At 35.7% G+C, this 18049-nt stretch overlaps 1 protein-coding gene across 2 annotated transcripts; it reads right to left on the bottom strand.

Annotated features, from left to right (window-relative positions):
* Positions 1 to 1313: 1313 nt before the first annotated feature.
* On the bottom strand, positions 1314 to 10241 carry LOC149571010 (FAM133-like protein). Of its 2 annotated transcripts, none has more exons than XM_089812572.1 (3): positions 9908 to 10241; positions 8844 to 8934; positions 1314 to 2988 (listed from the first exon to the last, which is right to left on the bottom strand). In XM_089812572.1, the coding sequence occupies exon 3, from the start codon at positions 2915 to 2917 to the stop codon at positions 1508 to 1510; it is 1410 nt and encodes a 469-aa protein (XP_089668698.1). In that variant the 5' UTR covers positions 2918 to 2988; positions 8844 to 8934; positions 9908 to 10241; the 3' UTR covers positions 1314 to 1507. The 2 variants fall into 2 exon arrangements, with proteins under 2 accessions (XP_089668698.1, XP_089668699.1); XM_089812573.1 differs by having other exon boundaries at positions 1314 to 2954.
* Positions 10242 to 18049: the final 7808 nt, after the last annotated feature.

Below are 18049 nucleotides of genomic sequence, written 5' to 3'. Positions count from 1 at the left end.
AGGGATAACAGCCCAGTCAAATATCTCTTCTACATATATATTTCAGATGTACAAATTCAGAATACAATTGAGGGGTCTCTTCTCATTTAGACGACTCAAAAATAGTAATTATCTGCAAATAAATTCTGGATTTTATTGTGTTTAACATTTTTTCATCAGCATTTCCAATCACACTCCATGAGCCATTGACAGATGAAATATAACATAAGAAAGCACAAGAAATAAGAAAGCTGAAGCATATAACTGCTCCTGAAGATCAAATTTCTGCTCTGTTAGAGTAGTCTGAATTACCAAGTTGAATGAATGTGGAGTAAGAGAATCACATGGTCAAATGCATCTTTTGGCGGTTGATTTCTAAGCTAGGTCAGTCAGCACTGTGGCGGTGGCCTACAGGAGAAGTATGTCTTGAGTATACCAAAAAATGGCATATCATATTATCAATGATTTAATTTTGCATATTTCTTGCAGTCTATATATACAACACCCAAATGCACCCAAAACAAATCATGTAACCGCATCCTCATCTGGCTTTGAAACGAGAACTTGGGTTTTAAGGGACGGCATCTATGGTAACTGTAAAATCATATTAAACTAGTTTGCGACTTTACAACAACAAAAGTCCAATTTAACATACTACTTCCGAGAGATATGGCTACCCAAATTAGAGTTCAAATTGGCGTTTGTAACTGCAAAGAGTTGATATCTATAGAGGTACTCAAAACTCATCTTTTTAGAGAGGGCACTTATGGTTACGGAAACCTTACAATAACAAAGCAAAATTTTGTACAAACATTCAAATTTTTTTATGCTTTCAACAGAAAAGCTAAAATCGGCAACCAGACTTACCTTGCAATAATTAGATCAAATGCAAGGCAGGGTAGAAAAGCAGAATCATCCCCTGGAGCCTGGCTGGTACCAACCTATTATATTATGTCCTACTAATAACAAATAGTTTATGCTTTAAAAATCTGCACAAAATCAAAGGTTTCATGTATTGATATGAGCACTGTAAATTTGGCCCCAGACAAATTTCTTTTTTAACTCTGTAAAGCATGATTGACAACATTAGAAGGAAGACATTTAAGAAATTGTTAGAAGTAAAGTCCACATGATTACTGACATCATAGGAGAAAATCCAACAAACAATGATACAACAAAACCCATATGAGCCCCTCCACAACTATTTCAGATCACTTTATACCCTTCTCTTTGTAATTAAGAAAAAAATCAAATTCAACACATGAAAATTTGAAATAACAACCATGTTACTACATCTAACCTAACATTTGATGCCAAAAGAATTACAACACGTATTAAACATGAGCTATTGCTTTAAATTCTTCAAAATTAATGCCTAAGAATTCATTTCATCCGATCATGTGTCAAAAAGCAAATCAAATGCTATCTGTTTGAGTTGAATATCTAGCAAACTAGTCCTACTAAATCAAATAGATCATCCTCTGACCAATCATGAGAGGAAACTCTATCTTGTCAAAGGTATGATGTCTCATAGTTGCACATTATCCAAATCATGATTCACTTCATGTTGACAAATCCCATCCGCTTCCCTAACAAGCACCGGAGAACATGAATGCTTGGATGTTTTCACATCCACACTGGAGGCATCATGATAATGTTGATGAGTATAGTGGTAATCATGATTCACTTCATGTTTACAAATCCCATCTGCTTCACTAACAGGCACCAGAGAACATGAATGCTTGGATGTTTTCACATCTGCACTGGGGCCATCATGATGATGTTGATGAGTATGGTGGCGATCGTAAGATCTCTGCCTTTTTGTTCTACCATGTTCATCAGCAGAGTTATGATAGCCATCAGAGTGATTACCTGATATTTCCAAGGCATAAAGATCTTTTCCCTTGTGTTTCTCTAAGCCCCTTTCAGCTTCAGGTGTCACAGATTTAGCAGAAGTAGAGCGCTCTCGCCTGTGGTGTTTCTTTCTTGATCTTTCCCATCTACCTTCATCACTCAAAGATTCTTCAGAATCAGAAATAACATTTTTTTCAGAACCAGAGTGCTCCCGCATATGCCTTCTATGATGCCTCTTCCTTGGTCGTGCTAATTGTTCTTCATCACTGAAAGGTCCCTCATAATCAGATGTTGCAGGCCTCTCGGAACCAGAATGATCGTGCCTGTGATTTTTTTGTTGTTTCCTGTTTATTCTTGCCGATCTATCATCATCATAACCAGATGCTTCCCTGTCACTGTCAGAATCAGATTCTTCCCTTCTATACTTCTTCTTTGAGTGCTTATGCCCATGCCCATGCCTCTTATGGTGCCTCTTTTTCTTATAGCCTTCAGAAACTGAATCAGATGAAGTGCTTGTATGCTTTCTGCCAGCTTTTTTATCTGCTCTCTTATCATGTCCATCACTGCTGTCATCACCTGAATCCAATCCCAATTCTTTTTTCTTATGCCTCCTATGACCCTTCTTGCCAGCTCTTTTACCCTGCTCGCCTTCAGAGTCAGACTCATTGTCACTGTTCACTTTTCTCTGCCACTTAAGAGACCTTTTGTCATTTTTTTTATTGTCTGTAGTTTCATCACTGGAACCAGAACTTCTTCTCTTATGCCTCCGATGAGTTCTTTTTTCAACCTTCCTCGGCTGTTCTTCATTTTCATCAGAAGAGTCTGAGTAACTCCTTTTTCTATGCTTCCTGTGAGCTTTCTTCTCCAGCCTCTTTTCTCTATCACTCTCATCACCAGTATCTGGCGAGCTTCTCTTTTTGTGTTTAGACTTCAGTTTCCTCTCTTCTCTTTCCTTGGCCTCTGCTTCTGCTTTGGCCTTTGCTGCAGCCTCCAGTTTCTGCTCCCATAACAAAGGGGCCTCCTTTCTCTGAAGAGCTTTCTTCTTCTTTTCTTCCACAAGTTGCATGAACTTCTTGCTGTCCATTTGTCTGCAGGTATCTTGGTGCTAAACACTTCAACTCCTGCATTTTTGTGAAATGATGCAAGGAAGTGCATCTCACAAAAGAAACAAACCATGTTAGCTCTTCTATCCATACCCCATTTGCATTCTCTCATCCTGATGATGGATCACAGAGTGTGATCCGAACCATTGATGCTAAAAAAAACATGCATAATCCAATCCAGAAGCAAAATTTTCATGACATGGAAGAAGTAAGAAAGATGCCTTTCAAGCACTAGATAAAATGCAATAAAATAACACAAATTTGAAATGTGGTTGAAACAGGAAACTTCAAATTCACTTTCAAACAAGACAAACTAAAATACAAGCGAAAGTACAACAGAAGTTATCAGATCTATTATAGAAATAGAGGACCGGCTGATGCAATCAAAATACCAATGCAATATGAGTTACTGAATCTGTAATGAAACTATAGGTACAGCCCATGCAGATCCAGACATGCCAAAAATCCAGCATAAATTCAAAACATCTACATACATTTCAATCCTTAGTTATATAATATATTGGCAAAAACAGACACCTATTTTGAAGGGGTACTTAACCTCGGTCCTTGGCAGAAGATCGAATAACTGCTTATTGACTTAGTTCTTTCCACAAAAGAGGAAAGAAATATCTTACAGCTAGCAGAGAAAGACCCTCAAATAAACCCATAGAAAAAATTTCATGTCTCTTGAAACTTCAACTATGGCAAATTATTTAATGCTATGAAGAATATTTTCAGAAGTTAATGGTGGAAAACTCTGCAATAGGAAGATATACTGGAAATAATTTCCTAAATCATTAAACCTATATTAGCAAAACATTTTCTCACATTTGATAGGGACAGGGTTTAGACATTCCTTATTGTCAGATTTTTAGATCCTCTCAAATGGTGCTCTACCACAGCAATTAGGATGAGTTAAATAATTTAGTGATTAATACTGCCTGCCAAGCCCTGGAAAACCACACTATTATTAGTATTTGAAACAGTGGCTTTATGTGCCAGATTTTGTATTGATTTTGAATAAATCCACAGTTAAACATATTTATAGGGATTTCAATAGCACGAACACATCTAAGACACAGCTAGAGGTCTATTATGAACCTGGGTGGCCACTATTTTGTAATAGAATTACAGAACGGAATACTCAGAATTACAAAATATTCCAACAGCATGTGAAATATGTTATGATTTCAGGTTTTTTAATTTTTCTTACAGTTAAGAAATTTGTGTGAAGATCAGTACACTAAAAATGCAAGTTTGATCAACGACTAAGTTAGACAATTTGCCTAATGGCTGATGTAGTTCAGCACGTTACCAAAGCATTATTACAAAAATTCTCCAGATCAATGAACATATCAGCTGCTACTTGTGAGAGGGATTCGCTAGAATATTACAGTGCCCTCACTTCAGTGATTGAAGTATCATAGAGCCGTGAAGGGTTAAATGGTGTGATGTCCTAGTTGCTACAATGATTATAGTGTTGATCTACATCTATGATATAAAGCTGCTCTGATTTTATTTCAACTGTATTGTTCAGCTTCAGAATATTCTAACAATAGCAAACATAACTAGTCTTCATCTCAGATAATTTAACCGCCTGAGTTACATGGTCAGCAGAGCATCTAAACACGTGACCTTCGATAAGAAAGCATTCAATGCTATATATCTTGTTACTAGGGCAGGAACTATATATTTCTATGTCCCTTCTAGCGATATTCATGACATTCCAGGAAATGCAGCCAACGCCTTAGTTAAGAATTGGCTACAGGAGTTTGTGGAAGTTGTTTTACAGGTTGATTGTTGATCCCATCAAGGAAAAAGTCTTGTTGTTTAATCCTGACAAATTGTGTCATTTTTGGCACAAATTTAATGTGCCACTTACACGGTGGAACTTTGTTATTAAAGAATAATAATAAAAATGTATAACGGGTATATAGTGTTGATGTTTTTTTTCCCAGAAATTAGATAAAGAGCGACAAAAAAGGTACACAAAAGACTCAAAACATTTATCTTGGGAAAACCCTTCCACTTGAAGGGGGAAAACCCAGCCACACCAACAAAATATCACTTTTATTGATAATCAAAAATGTTAGCTTTCACTTGACTTGTTTACAATAAAGGAAGCAATCACATAAATAGATTGCATAACCCTTTCACATGAAGGTCTCTTTGAGTTCCAGAAATAAGACCCTTCATATTTCTACATATACAACACTTCACATTTCCATATGCATGCCTCTTTGCATGACGTATGACACATCTTTTTACATAAAATTAACTTAAATATAATCACAAATATCTCTTTCAGCTGAAGATGACCACAACAGTCATAACAAACACACTTCTCTCTCATAAAACCAGAGATGAAGACCTCTATCGCAGCTACAAACTTCAACATATCCAAGGAATGTGCACTTAACAAAGCAACAAACAAGCAGATCAAAATTGTTTTTCCTATCAGAAAACACAAATCAAAAGTAATTCTAGTTGGAAGGCATACTTCTATGTAGGTCCTCTTGCTCAGGTTACAGGGTATATTTCTATATTGGTAGTTTTGATCTAGTTACAATGTATACTTCTATATTGGTGGTTTTTCTCTAGTTACAAAGTATAGTTCTATAAGTACTTCTCTGCCTCTTTCTTCTCATTTGAGCTGGTCTTTACATCAGACAAATCATACTTGTAAAAAATAATGCTTCTAAATGGCAACATAGAGGAAGAGGTTCGCATAAATCAGCATAAAGGATTTGAGTTACACAGGCAAGATTCCCATGCATCCAAACTAAAAGCAGCTCTCTATGAGCTGAAGCAAGCAATGCTCAGAACTCTCAAACTAACAAGTATCAGGTACTTTTAATTTTTAGTTTCACTAAAATTGTTGCAAATCCTGATGTTTATTGTTTAATTTATGAATCTGACATTATTGTTCACACATTAACTAGTAAGAAGTTCATAATATGTTTCATGGAGTTGGCATTTGAATTTGAGATGAAAGATATCTGTCTAATACAAGGTAGAAGAAAAGTCTCACTATCAAAGATTATATAAAGTAGAATTTCTAAAAGATCCAAAAATTGGATCGTAAGCCCCTTGTACTCAAAAGCTCCAAATCTAAAGTTGACCATACATTTACAATCAAATATGGTGGAGAGCTAATATTTTCTTTGAGTGACCACGTTCAACCTATTAATGGTCAAGCAGCAAGCCCGGGCAAGTTCACGGGACTACTTCAAAAGACATGCCCAATAATTGAAGGGCAGGAGTCATTATGGCTTAAAGCATGTTGGAGATAATGAATTGCAATCCATGGATCAAATTAGGCAAGTGATGCTACCTCTGCAGAAAAGATTTCAAAGTTTTGTTTCAACTCAAGGTCATGAATGATATCCTGGTTCAGCAAGAAACAGGCAGTTATAGCATTAAGTTTTGCTGAAGTGGAGCACAGGGCAACATCTAATGATAGTTGTGAGGCTATCTAACTTTGCAAGTGGATAGGAGAACATATTAATCTCGGGTTGGAGCCTAAAATAGTTTACTGTGACAACCAGATTGCATTAAACTCTCTAAAAAAAATTATTATTTTCTCAAAGACAAAGTTCAAAGAGTGATTTTCTCAATATACTTCTGCAAATGAGCCGATTGCATACTTTGGAAACACCCAGACCAAAAGGGAAGTTTAATTTACTGATAATAAAGATAAAGTTAACAGAGAACACCTTCTTAACAAAGAGGACATGTTTGACTTTTTGGGATTCCTGAGTTGGTGCTATGGCACAACAATCGGCATAAATCAAACTCTAATGTAATGTTTGATGCTGCACCAAAAAATGTATCAATTAGTATTAATTGAAACTGTTATTAGAAGCCAGAAATTGTCTTGATTTGAGCAAAGATTGCATGTTCTTTTTAGGAACCGCTTAGATTTATTTTTTACTTTAAGCTGGGGAGTAGACAAACAGCAGATATTTTTTGAAAAATCATAGGGATGTCTGATGAAGACATCTAAATATAAAATAATCTCATCACCCAAGTTGGAGGCCTATATGACTTTGGCTACTCACTATTTTATGAAAGACAGAACAGAAAACTTGGAATAATTAAATATTCAAACAGCAAGTGTTATATTGTATTCTGATTTCAGAATGTTATTGGTTTCAGAAGTTTTGAGTCAAACGCTACAGTTAAAAATCTACATGTCATATGCTGAATTTTAACAATTTCAGTATAAAATATAAAAATTAAAATACTATGTGCGTGTATAATCATATATATGTATATATCTGTGTTTTTTTATAGGTAATAGGCCAAAGCCTAGATTAATTTTTATTATTTGTCGAAGTTAATTATTATTGTATTAAGATCGAGTAGAATCGAACCCAAGACCTCCCTCAAGAGAGGTTCACAAGTTACTATTGTGCTATAGGCTCTTGCCTATATATATGTGCGTGTATAATCATATATATGTATATATCTGTGTTTTTTTATAGGTAATAGGCCAAAGCCTAGATTAATTTTTATTATTTGTCGAAGTTAATTATTATTGTATTAAGATCGAGTAGAATCGAACCCAAGACCTCCCTCAAGAGAGGTTCACAAGTTACTATTGTGCTATAGGCTCTTGCCTATATCTGTGTTGCAAGGGTTCGTAAAAATGAAAATACAAAATAATTATGTGTGTGTATAATCATATATATGTATATATCTGTGTTGCAAGGGTTCGTACCCATATCCCTGGGATGTATACTAGGTACTGACACACCTACCTTAGTACCGGGTACCAAGTGCAGAGCATCATACTAAGGATCTTGATTAAGATTTCTTATTTTTGTTTTATTTTTTTGTTTGTGGATCATCTTTCTCAATCTTATTTCAATATGTAATCAGTAAACAGTTTTAAAATTTGATACAACAATGGTATGACATCTCATTTTGTGTACTTAATCTTCAAAGTTAATGTTTAACAGTAAACTTTACCATGTTCTTGTTTTGAAAAATTAATGTCACTGTATTCTTGAATTTTCTTTAAAATCTTAAATTGTGTGTATGTGTGTGTAAAAATTTGGCATGCCCGAAGCACCCCTATCTGTGTGCAACCTAGGTATATATATAGCAATCCAACATATATAATAATATATACATTTTTAAAAATTAGTATTATATATACATATTAAAATATTAACATTAAATATATTATTAGATAATCTCTAACTTATAAATTAACCAATTATACTGGTTTAATTTAATTCAAGTTATTTAAAATCTAAAATTGAAACAGAATTAAGAGGGCATTGTACATGCTACATTGGCAAACACTGATAACAATATTATCATTCTTTTTAATTCTCTTCTTCCCGGGAAACAAAAATGTTCAGAAGAATAAACTGAAGACAAAATAGCCAGGACCTTGACTTCTAAGTATTGCATTTGATCAGGAATCAGTGCAATAAAATGAGTAAAGGGACTTTCCAAGTAAAATGACGTATAAGAGGAGCTAACGCAGGTTGATCGGACCTTTATTTTCCTTTAAAATGTCTTCTTGAAAAAATGCCACTTTTCAGGGGTTTTAAGGCGGAACATGATTCTAAGGACCCCAGCAACAACAATGCTTCGCACCAGTATGGAGGAAAACAAAAGAACCAGGATGTGAATTAAGAAGAATCGCTGAATCTGGTATGCCAAATTAAACTTCATCTTCCATTTATTTGGCACCCCAGATACAATGCTTGTATTTTCTAGTAGTATAAGCTCAAGTGACGTTTACAAGAAAAAAACCTTTTGATAAACCAGACTTCATAATGTAAACTTTACCCAGCAGGCCAAAATCAAAAACAAAAAGTTCCAAATAACTCGCTTAAGTGCAAAACATAACTTGGAAACTAAAAAGCTTATTCAGTTCAATATCCTTACCTTATGCAGAAGATGGATAGCCTCACAGTTCTTTCTGCTTCCGAGAGAACCTTCAAGCTTCAAATTCTCCCAGAGCACTACTTTCCTTAACCTAATAAAGACATAATATTCAAAACTTCAAGGCTCTTACGTTGAGTAGCTTTATAATTGTGATCTTGCTATCAGGATTTAACTGTGTGATTTTTGAGTCAAACTCATTGACCCATATTTCATGAGTAGCTTTATAATGTTAATTAATTTTGAAACATATCCAATGAAAGATACAGCAAACTTTCTAACTAGCAAAAACCATAAACTCCATGAATCCGGAAAAATGCAAAAAGTCAAACCACGAGACCCAAGTATAGGGCTTTCTAGAAACATGCGTTCGAAAATATAATTAAGTCCTACAATCAAAATAAAGCATTCAAAGATCCAACAAAATCAACAAAATTGTCCGAGATCTCAAACTCGCACCCTAGACTGATGAAAAGAAAACAACCAGGCCTGAAATACAATTGAAACCCTAACAAGACTATCCATAAACTGAAAAGGTAAATTAAAACCTTAAGGGGCTAAACCAAAATCTCGAGCAATCAACCAAAACAAAATAATGGAAACCAAAAAGAGAGAAAACAATAAGGTAAATTAAAACCTTAACGGGTTAAACTAAAATCTCGAGCAATCAACCAAAACAAAATAATGGAAACCAAAAAGAGAGAAAACCATAACACACGCAAATTAGCACATGTGATTTTCCGAGGATTAGTAACTCACAAAATAAACCCCTCCCAAACGTGTATTATCATTCTGAGAAAAAGTCCTCCCAAAATAAAACCATCGAAAAAGTCAATAAACAAAACGACACTGTGACACAGCGAACCCTGAATCGACAAAAAGGGTTTCATGCAAGGATTTCAAAAACGAAAAACATAACACGATATGAATTTCACAAAAAAAAAAAAAAAAAAAACATTTTTTAATCTGAGCAAAGAAAATTTTCACAAAACAAGCCCACGAGAAGGAAAAACAAAAGGGTTGCTTCAATTTTGATGCTTTTTAAGTAAAATAAACAGCAACCATACCCGTGTTATGATGGATCGGGGTTTGAAGACGCCAATGATGGACTATACCTAATGAATAAATGCCGCAATTATCATTGTCATTTCCCCTCAGAAATTTATATTTTTACTCGAAGAAGAGGCAAAATAATCCCGGTCTTCGACTACTTTATTCAAAATTTTGGACTACCCCTTCAGGATTGATGCTCTCCCTCAACGTTTTCTGCTGTCCACAGTTGACTGCAATTTCTGTGAACGACCTCTTTTGCCGCTTTGTCCTCTTTTTCACGTTGTCTAAACCTAGAAAAGAAACAAGCACTAGTGGATTTATTAACCGCGCTCTGACAGAATTAGGAATAACGAGGAACAAATTTCAAATTTATATAGGTAAACGGGTAAGCCCCACGCACAAAAAGAGTTACGATGGGAAAACGATTCATCAAACAGACGTTAATTCAATATTAGTATAGATAAATAAAGAAATGTGGATAGATATCACTACAAAATAATTATAATTTAATTTAATTTAAGACATCTAAAATTATTTATATTTCTTTTATTTCTATTTATTTAGTTTTTACTAATTTAAATTTTTATTTTAATTTTTTAAAAATAGATGATTTATATCTCTAAATATTATAATTTAAATGAATATTTTATGTGATATTTATTAAATTTTTATTAAAAGTATTTTCTATTTATAATAAGATTTAAACTTTTAGCATGTAGATGGTTGTCAAATTTAACCTAAAAGAATAAAAGTTAACATTAACACGTTCACACCATCCTACTCCCACTCCGCTCATTCTACCATTGTAGAATGTCTATCGGTATTAATAATGTATTGTTCAAGTGAGAGAGATCAATATAAAGTTGATTATTCGACATAATTAAAATAAATAAAAGTTAGTATATATTGTATGTTAAAAAGTATTTTAGAGAAGAGAGTTAGAACAATAAATGTATTAATTTAGTCGATAGGCTATTAAGGGGTGAAGCGTGAATTGCCACATCATCCCCTGATATGTTCAGCGTTTCAAATGTTGAAGTCGAGCAAAAAGAAAATGGTGGATGGTAAATATATGGACTTTTAGATTTGCCTAGATAATATGGGAACTACCACTCTGCTGCTCTTGGTCATGCCCGCCACGGTTATGCCTGCCATCGAGCTACTGAGCTACTGCCCATGACCTGCGACTTACCCCCTTTGCGTCGAATAAAATATTTAATGGCACCGTTCATTTTTTAGAGAAAAAAAAAAAAAAGAACTTTGGTGCTTGTGAATTTTGTTTCTCCTCTTCTACTTCTATTTTTGTTTTGTATTTTTTAAATGTTTTATATTTTAGATATTAAGATCTCCTTAAATTAATTGTACTTTTTCAAAAACTATTTCTTTGGCATACTAAAAACTATATTATCAAAAGATCTTGTTTAGCCTCTTTTGTCCATTGTTGTAAATAGATATAAAGAATTATTAAATTAGGCTTTAGTTAATGGTTAAAATATAGGTAGTCAATCTAAGATGAATAAGATTTGATCAAGTAATGTATAATATAATTGATTATTAAGATAAATTAGATTAGTAATGAAGTATTCAGTATATAACATATTAAAATTTAAAATGTAGTTGATTTCGAATAATGGTAATAATTTTTTAAGGTCAATATGAAAATTAGGGGAGTCTTATTTCATGAGGCAGTGACATTATCTATCGTTTAGTTTTAGTTTTTTTTTTTTTAAATGACTCATCATGTGAGTTCATTAACAAATTATATAATTTTGTGAAATATGTGAAATGCAAATATATGGAGTAGAAGGGGAAGGAGAGGGAGAAGAAGAATGAGAATGAGAAGTAGAAGGAGAAGAAGTGGAAGGAGAAGCAACCGAAAGAGAGTGAAGAGTAGAAGGAGATGGAGAAGAAGAAGGAGAAGGAGAACGAAAAGGAGGAGGAGGTGGTGGAGGAGGACGAGGAGAAGGAGAAGGAGGAGGAGGAGGAGGAGGAGAAGAAGAAGAAGCCAAGAGAGAGTGAAGAGTAGAAGGAGAAAGAGAATGAAAAAGAGGAGGAGGAGGTGGAGAAGAAGACGAAGACGAAGACGAAGACGAAAACGAAGACGAAGACAAAGACGAAGACGAAGGCGTGGACGAAGAAAAAGAAGAAGAAGAAGAAGAGAAGAGAAATAGCTGAAAGAGAGTGAAGAGTAGAAGGAGAAGGAGAACGAAAAGGAGGAGGTGGTGGTGGAGAAGAAGAAGAAGAAGAAGAGGAAGAGGAAGAGGAAGAGGAAGAGGAAGAGGGAGAGGAAGAAGAAGATGAAGAAGAAGAAGAGGAAGAGGAAGAGGAAAAGGAAGAGGAAGAAGAAGAATAAGAAGAAGAAGGAGTGGAAGGACAAGGAGAAGGAGCTAGAAGAGAGTGAAGAGAAGAAGGACAAGGAGAATAAGGAGGAGGAGAAGGAAGAGGTGGATACAAAGGAGCAAGAGAAGAAGCAGAAGGAGGAGGAGGTGGAGAAGGATAAAGAAGAGCAAGAGAAGAAGTAGGTGGAGGAGGAGGTGGATAAGGAGAAGCAAATAAAGCAAAAGAGGTAAAAAGAAGAAGAAAGAATTAGGCAGGAGGAGGAGGAGAAGCATGAGAAAGAGAAGAAGAAGAAGAAAGAGAAGGAGGAGGAGGAGGCAAAAGAAGAAGCAAAAGGAAGAACAAGGAGAAGGAGAACAAAGAGAAAGAGGAGAAGGAGTAGAAGGAGAAAGGGACAACAAAAGATGAAGAAGATGGTGGTGGTGGCGATCGAGGAGGAGGCGAGTATAAACTAGAACAAGGACAAGAAATAGAAGTATAAGGAAAAGGAGGGAGAGGAGGAGGATGAGGAGGAGAAGAGATGGATGAGGAGTTGAAGAAGGAGGAGGAGGAGGAGAAAAAGAAATGACAATAGAAGAAAACAAAAAGGTAGGTGAAGGAGGAGAATCAATAGATGAGGAGGAGGAGATAAAGAAGGAGAAGAGTGAGAAGAAAACAAGGAGAAGAAGTAAAAAGGAAATATTAAAAGAAAGTCAAAGAAAATGAAAATTAAAAGAAAAATATAGAGTAAATTTCAAAGAACAAGGTATACCTTCAATCATCATAATTGTTGCACCTATGTAGCAGAGGTACAAATATACCCCTTTGAAAGATTGAAAAAAATGTAAATCTATCCATATATGCTCCTACATTAAAATGAGAAAACAAGACTAGAAAACATGTCCCTAGGAAATTTATGAGTTTGATGTAGTGTTGGTAAACAGATTTTGTTCTTTTGATTATGATCCTTGAATACCCAAGCTTGGAACAATATCTTATTACAAACAACTGAAAAGCCACTTATGGATAAATAGGCTTTTCTCTAAATTGATAGGTTCAACTCCCTGTGATAGATTTTCAGTGAATTATGTTTTATTCCTAAAGCCAAATTAGGGTATGTTCCTGACCCAAGAACAGAAGAGGTAAAACCAAGTCAGACCTAAATAGAATCTAACTCAGGCAAATGAAGATTTCTGAAGATTTGATTAAGTTCATGAACCCACACATATTATGCATTCACGAGGCTTAACAACATTCCAGCCAACATCCAACTTAGCTAATTTGAACCTAAACTATAGTTAATTAAGAAAAATCACTTAAAGAGATTTCTCTTTGAACAAACAATAACAATTCTTATTACATTTGCTCACTGTCTTGAAACAGGGGAGCGAAACTATGTTCTTTCCTTGCTTCAATTCAGACAAAAGAGTAAACACAAACTAGAAATGATAGAAAATGGAACAGGAAATAATTGACACGAAATACCATTAATTGTCTCTGCAACATCAAGTATCTCACACCAAAAAATTGCCGACCTTTCATTAATCTTTCAATCTCATACATATACAATTTTGAGATGACAGTTACATTGGAAGCTCAATTGGTTCATCTTCTCAAAAGTGACAAATGGCAAGGCACCAACTTGTTGTATTACAAAAATTACATAATAAAACAAAAAAAAGGAGGCAAAATGTGAATCACTTCGACTTCTTCCCCTTTTTTTCTTTTGCTCTATAGGTTTTGGCATACCTCAAGAGCCATTTAGAATGCTCTCTAGCCAACTCCTTTACAGTATTCAATTGATTTGGTAGTTCCTCTTTGGCCACGTGTATACATCTATTGAGTGCCTGTAGTTCAATGACCTTGTCTTGACTATAGAAGTTTCTATCTAACAAACTATCCAAAAATCTAGAAAAGTTCTCCTTCATCACATTGACTCCAATAATTGCTTTTCCTTGGCCACTAGTTTCTAAGTCTATATGTAATCCCCTCATAAGTTAAAATCCTCTATCCTGTGTTTTCTTCACCTTATCCTCTATTTCTCGGAGCCCTTTCTCTGCAAACTGGATCATCTCAATCTTAAATTGCATGCTTTGAGGCCACTCAAATAGAGGCTCGTCTCCCTTTGGTAAGATTTTCACTTCCATCGCTTCCTTGGCCTTCATTTGGATGATCATCTTCAAGAGGGAAATGCAATCATCGCATTTCACCCTTTCTCTAGCCAGAGTATAGCTATTTGACATAATGTTATCTTTTTCTATTTCCAATCTTAAGATAACATTACCAATCTACTCCACAATTGTGGCTCCTTCTTATTTGAGCTTCTCGATCCATTCTTTACCAATCTGGCCATAATGCCTATCTTCTTGGAGTTGAGAAATGAGGGCCTAAACTTCAATAGCAATAGGACTTTTAGTCACTGATACTCTAGATATGGTTGCTAACGAAGTGACTAACTGTCTAATGAACTTATTTAATTCTTCTATTTCAGCTTTCATCTTAGTCTTCGACAACTTAAGACTCTCTAGTTGCCCTTCGATCACCTCATTGGTTGACTTCCATAAGCCAACTTTTGTGTCATGCCTTGCTTCACCAAGATCCATGGAGTGCAAAGTAAAATCCTCAACCATCATGTCCTTAATCTACCCTCCCTTTTTGGGCTTGGCAATCTCCATTGTTAGGTGACTTGTTTCTGGATTTTGCCCTAGTATGGACAAGGTCTTCTACTTCTTAACTCTGGTTAATGCAGATCCAAAACAGATAGCAAGAGATATGATATCTTTGGCAGAAGTGCTCTAATCCTTCCTTTTTCTCTTTCTCTCCAGAGTATCCTCCAACTAGGAGACAATACCTATCACCTTGGAGGTTGTCCTGAGTGATTCTATGTTGAACATCTTCCTCTTAGCTGGGGTAACTATTACAGCAATCAAAGAAAAAGGATTCTTTGGATCTTGGGAGATGAGCTTAGAGGAGCTCTAACCTTTTTCCACTTCTGGAGTCTTCTTCATAGCTTCATCTGACTCAGTAGACTCACTACTGCTGCTTTTTCCATCTCCTAAATCTACTATCTGTATTGAAGACCCACTTGGTTGCAGAAGTGTAGCACTTGTTGGCGAAACAAGGCTATGATGTGGAGAGGGAATTGGAGTAGTGTGGGGAGAAGGAATTGGGGAAACATGAGGTGATGGAACTAATGTGACACGAGGGGATGGAATTGAGGCAATCGTGTTATCCTTGGGTTCCTCCATCTTCTTTTCCTCAGTGCCAGTCTGGGTTCCTATGACTGGGAGGGAACCATCATGATAGGTCTTAGCTACAAGGACATTTTTGTCTGGAGGTTGAGCTAGCCCTTGAGTGGAAGCTATGGTCACGCCTGGTGTAGCACTATGAGATGAAGTAGGTGTTGCAGCTGCTGGAGAAGCTTGAGTGGCTACACCTTTACTCCAGCTCCTCTTGGTTTTCCACTCAACCTATTTCCCCATTCTCTTGATGATCCTAGCCATCATGATATCAAGGTTCTCTTCCACATCTACATACAGCTCGGAACTAATAAGAATCCCCCTTAACTTAGTCAAATATGTATTTCCATACATATTTTGACCATCATGCTCCAAGCCTTCTACATCAAAGTTGATACCATATGTTTTGATTTGCTCCACTGTGAGCCTAGCAAAAGCATGATCTCTACTTTCAAGCTCATCTCTACAATCCACCCAATAATCTTTGACAGTGGTAGCGTGTTTGATCACACTATCAATCTGCAACACCTCTCTCACATATCCATTTAGATCGAACATAGGTCTCACAACCTCATATTCCTCCAACTTGTACTTAGTCTTGAATGCTTTGAGCATATTTTTAGCATTAGAATGAGACTTGCAACCATAAGCTCCAACCTTCATAGGGAATTCATACCCTTTCTTCTTCAAGTTTGTGCTCAACATGTTCACCCGGATCGCTTGCCTCATGATCTCTATCAGCATAATCATATCACTTAGGTATCTGGGCAGCTTCAAAGGAAATCCGTCAAAAGCTATAAGACGCAAATATGAAAAGGATGAGAATTGAATAAAATAGCTACCAAACTGACTGATGGCCACCATTGCCTCCAGGTTGAACCTCCTCTCTAAGCATCCTTGGAGTTCCCTGCAAATTCTCATTGTAAATGAGTCATTAACTCTGACATATTCTACATAGTTATTCTGTAATTGCAAGCATGGATAAAATTTATAGCTTTTCACATCATTAGGGAAGTTATCTATTCTAGGAAGGCCTGGCCACAATTGTAGAGAAGCTAACATATAAATCAGGAAAGAAGACATGTAAAAGGTATTGTAAAACTTTGCGGCGTTGAGGGTTCTGGACAGATGCTCACTTACCTCATAGGCCCAATCAACATAATGTGTATCTGAATAGATGATTTGTACCAAAAAGAAATATTGTTCAACAAAATTCAGTGCTTCTACCTCACCTTTCAATCTATGTAAGAGAACTAGAATGTCTACGATCTCAGACTTGAGATCAGTGTCGAATAGAGTCTTAGGAACCTTACTCTTAGCACCCTGCAACTTTTGGAACCAGGACCTCATAATTTCTTTTCTCCATATGATTTTCTTTAAGGAGAACTCAAACATGGCTCCTCCTACTGTCAACTCAAAAAATTCTTCTTACTCTAGAACTTGGAGGCAATTTACTACAGTTTACCTATCAATAGAGATTAAAATTGTATGATCGGGTAGCAAAATTTGTCTGGTATCTAGGTTGTAGTGATTTATACATTCAACAATCAACTTAGGAGCTTGAACCACCACCAAAAATCCAACTGCTTCCACTAGCCCACTTCCTCATAGCTTCTCAATTATAGGGTGAATTGGCTTTGACCTCAGCCTCCTTTGAAAATCTTGCATGTCAAAGAAACGGAGCAAGGTGTCTCTAACATTCTATAATGTAGACTTGATTCCATTTAGCCCATCAAACCCAACAAATCTAGTTGCCATTTTATCTAAGGTAGAAATGAATTGAAACCTTGAAATCAAAAGCAACACAGAGAGTAGAATTTGCAAGTATAAGAGCTTTGAAAATGTTATACAATTCAACACCATAACAGTTCAATAAAAAGCGGTAATTTGAAAAACTATTATGTTTCTCTCTATATAGAAATCCTAATTCAGCTGTTAATCTTCAAGATCCACACCACACGAGTGAATTAAAGGATAAATTCATTAGATTAGTAAATGCGAGAGTTTCTAACAGACTTTTCCATGTCTTTTCACTATTTCCATTGGCCCAACGGTAACTTTCCTTTATTACATACTTACCTTCTCATTTTTCACCTAGTTCTGGAGAATTAAGAACAGAGTACTCCATAAAGAAATATCCACAAAGCCAGATTCTACTCACTACACTTCTCCAACCATGATTAGCTTGTTTCCATTACCATCTTTAAGTATTTTGTGACCAATTTATGTGCCCAACATGCTTGCAAAGTTGCTTTCTCACTAGATGCGGAAAATCACCTTCTAGGGTTAGAAACTTGTTGAGGAGAAGGTGATTACCGTTTTTCCACCCATGATTTTATTTTCACTTTACCCTTTAAGTCAATATGCCTCTTAGTTACGAAAAATCACAAAAGGGCTGCGAAAGTCGAAGAAGGACCCACTTAATTGTTTTTTTCTTTCACAAATGCCTTTATCGAAAAATTGACTTCATGGGTCGAAAGCCTACCAAGGAGAAGTCACTTTAGAGTTTTCCACTAGAGGTGATTCTGAGCACTATGATGAATCCCGAGTGCAAGCTTTCCAAGGTGAAAGACTGTAATGTAGATATGACTTATCCATAGA

Source organism: Cupressus sempervirens, chromosome 2 (genome assembly GCF_028749045.1).
Source record: "Cupressus sempervirens isolate cs-2001-9-10 chromosome 2, ASM2874904v1, whole genome shotgun sequence".
Lineage (NCBI taxonomy): Eukaryota > Viridiplantae > Streptophyta > Pinopsida > Cupressales > Cupressaceae > Cupressus > Cupressus sempervirens.
This window is presented reverse-complemented; position numbering and strand designations above follow the sequence as displayed.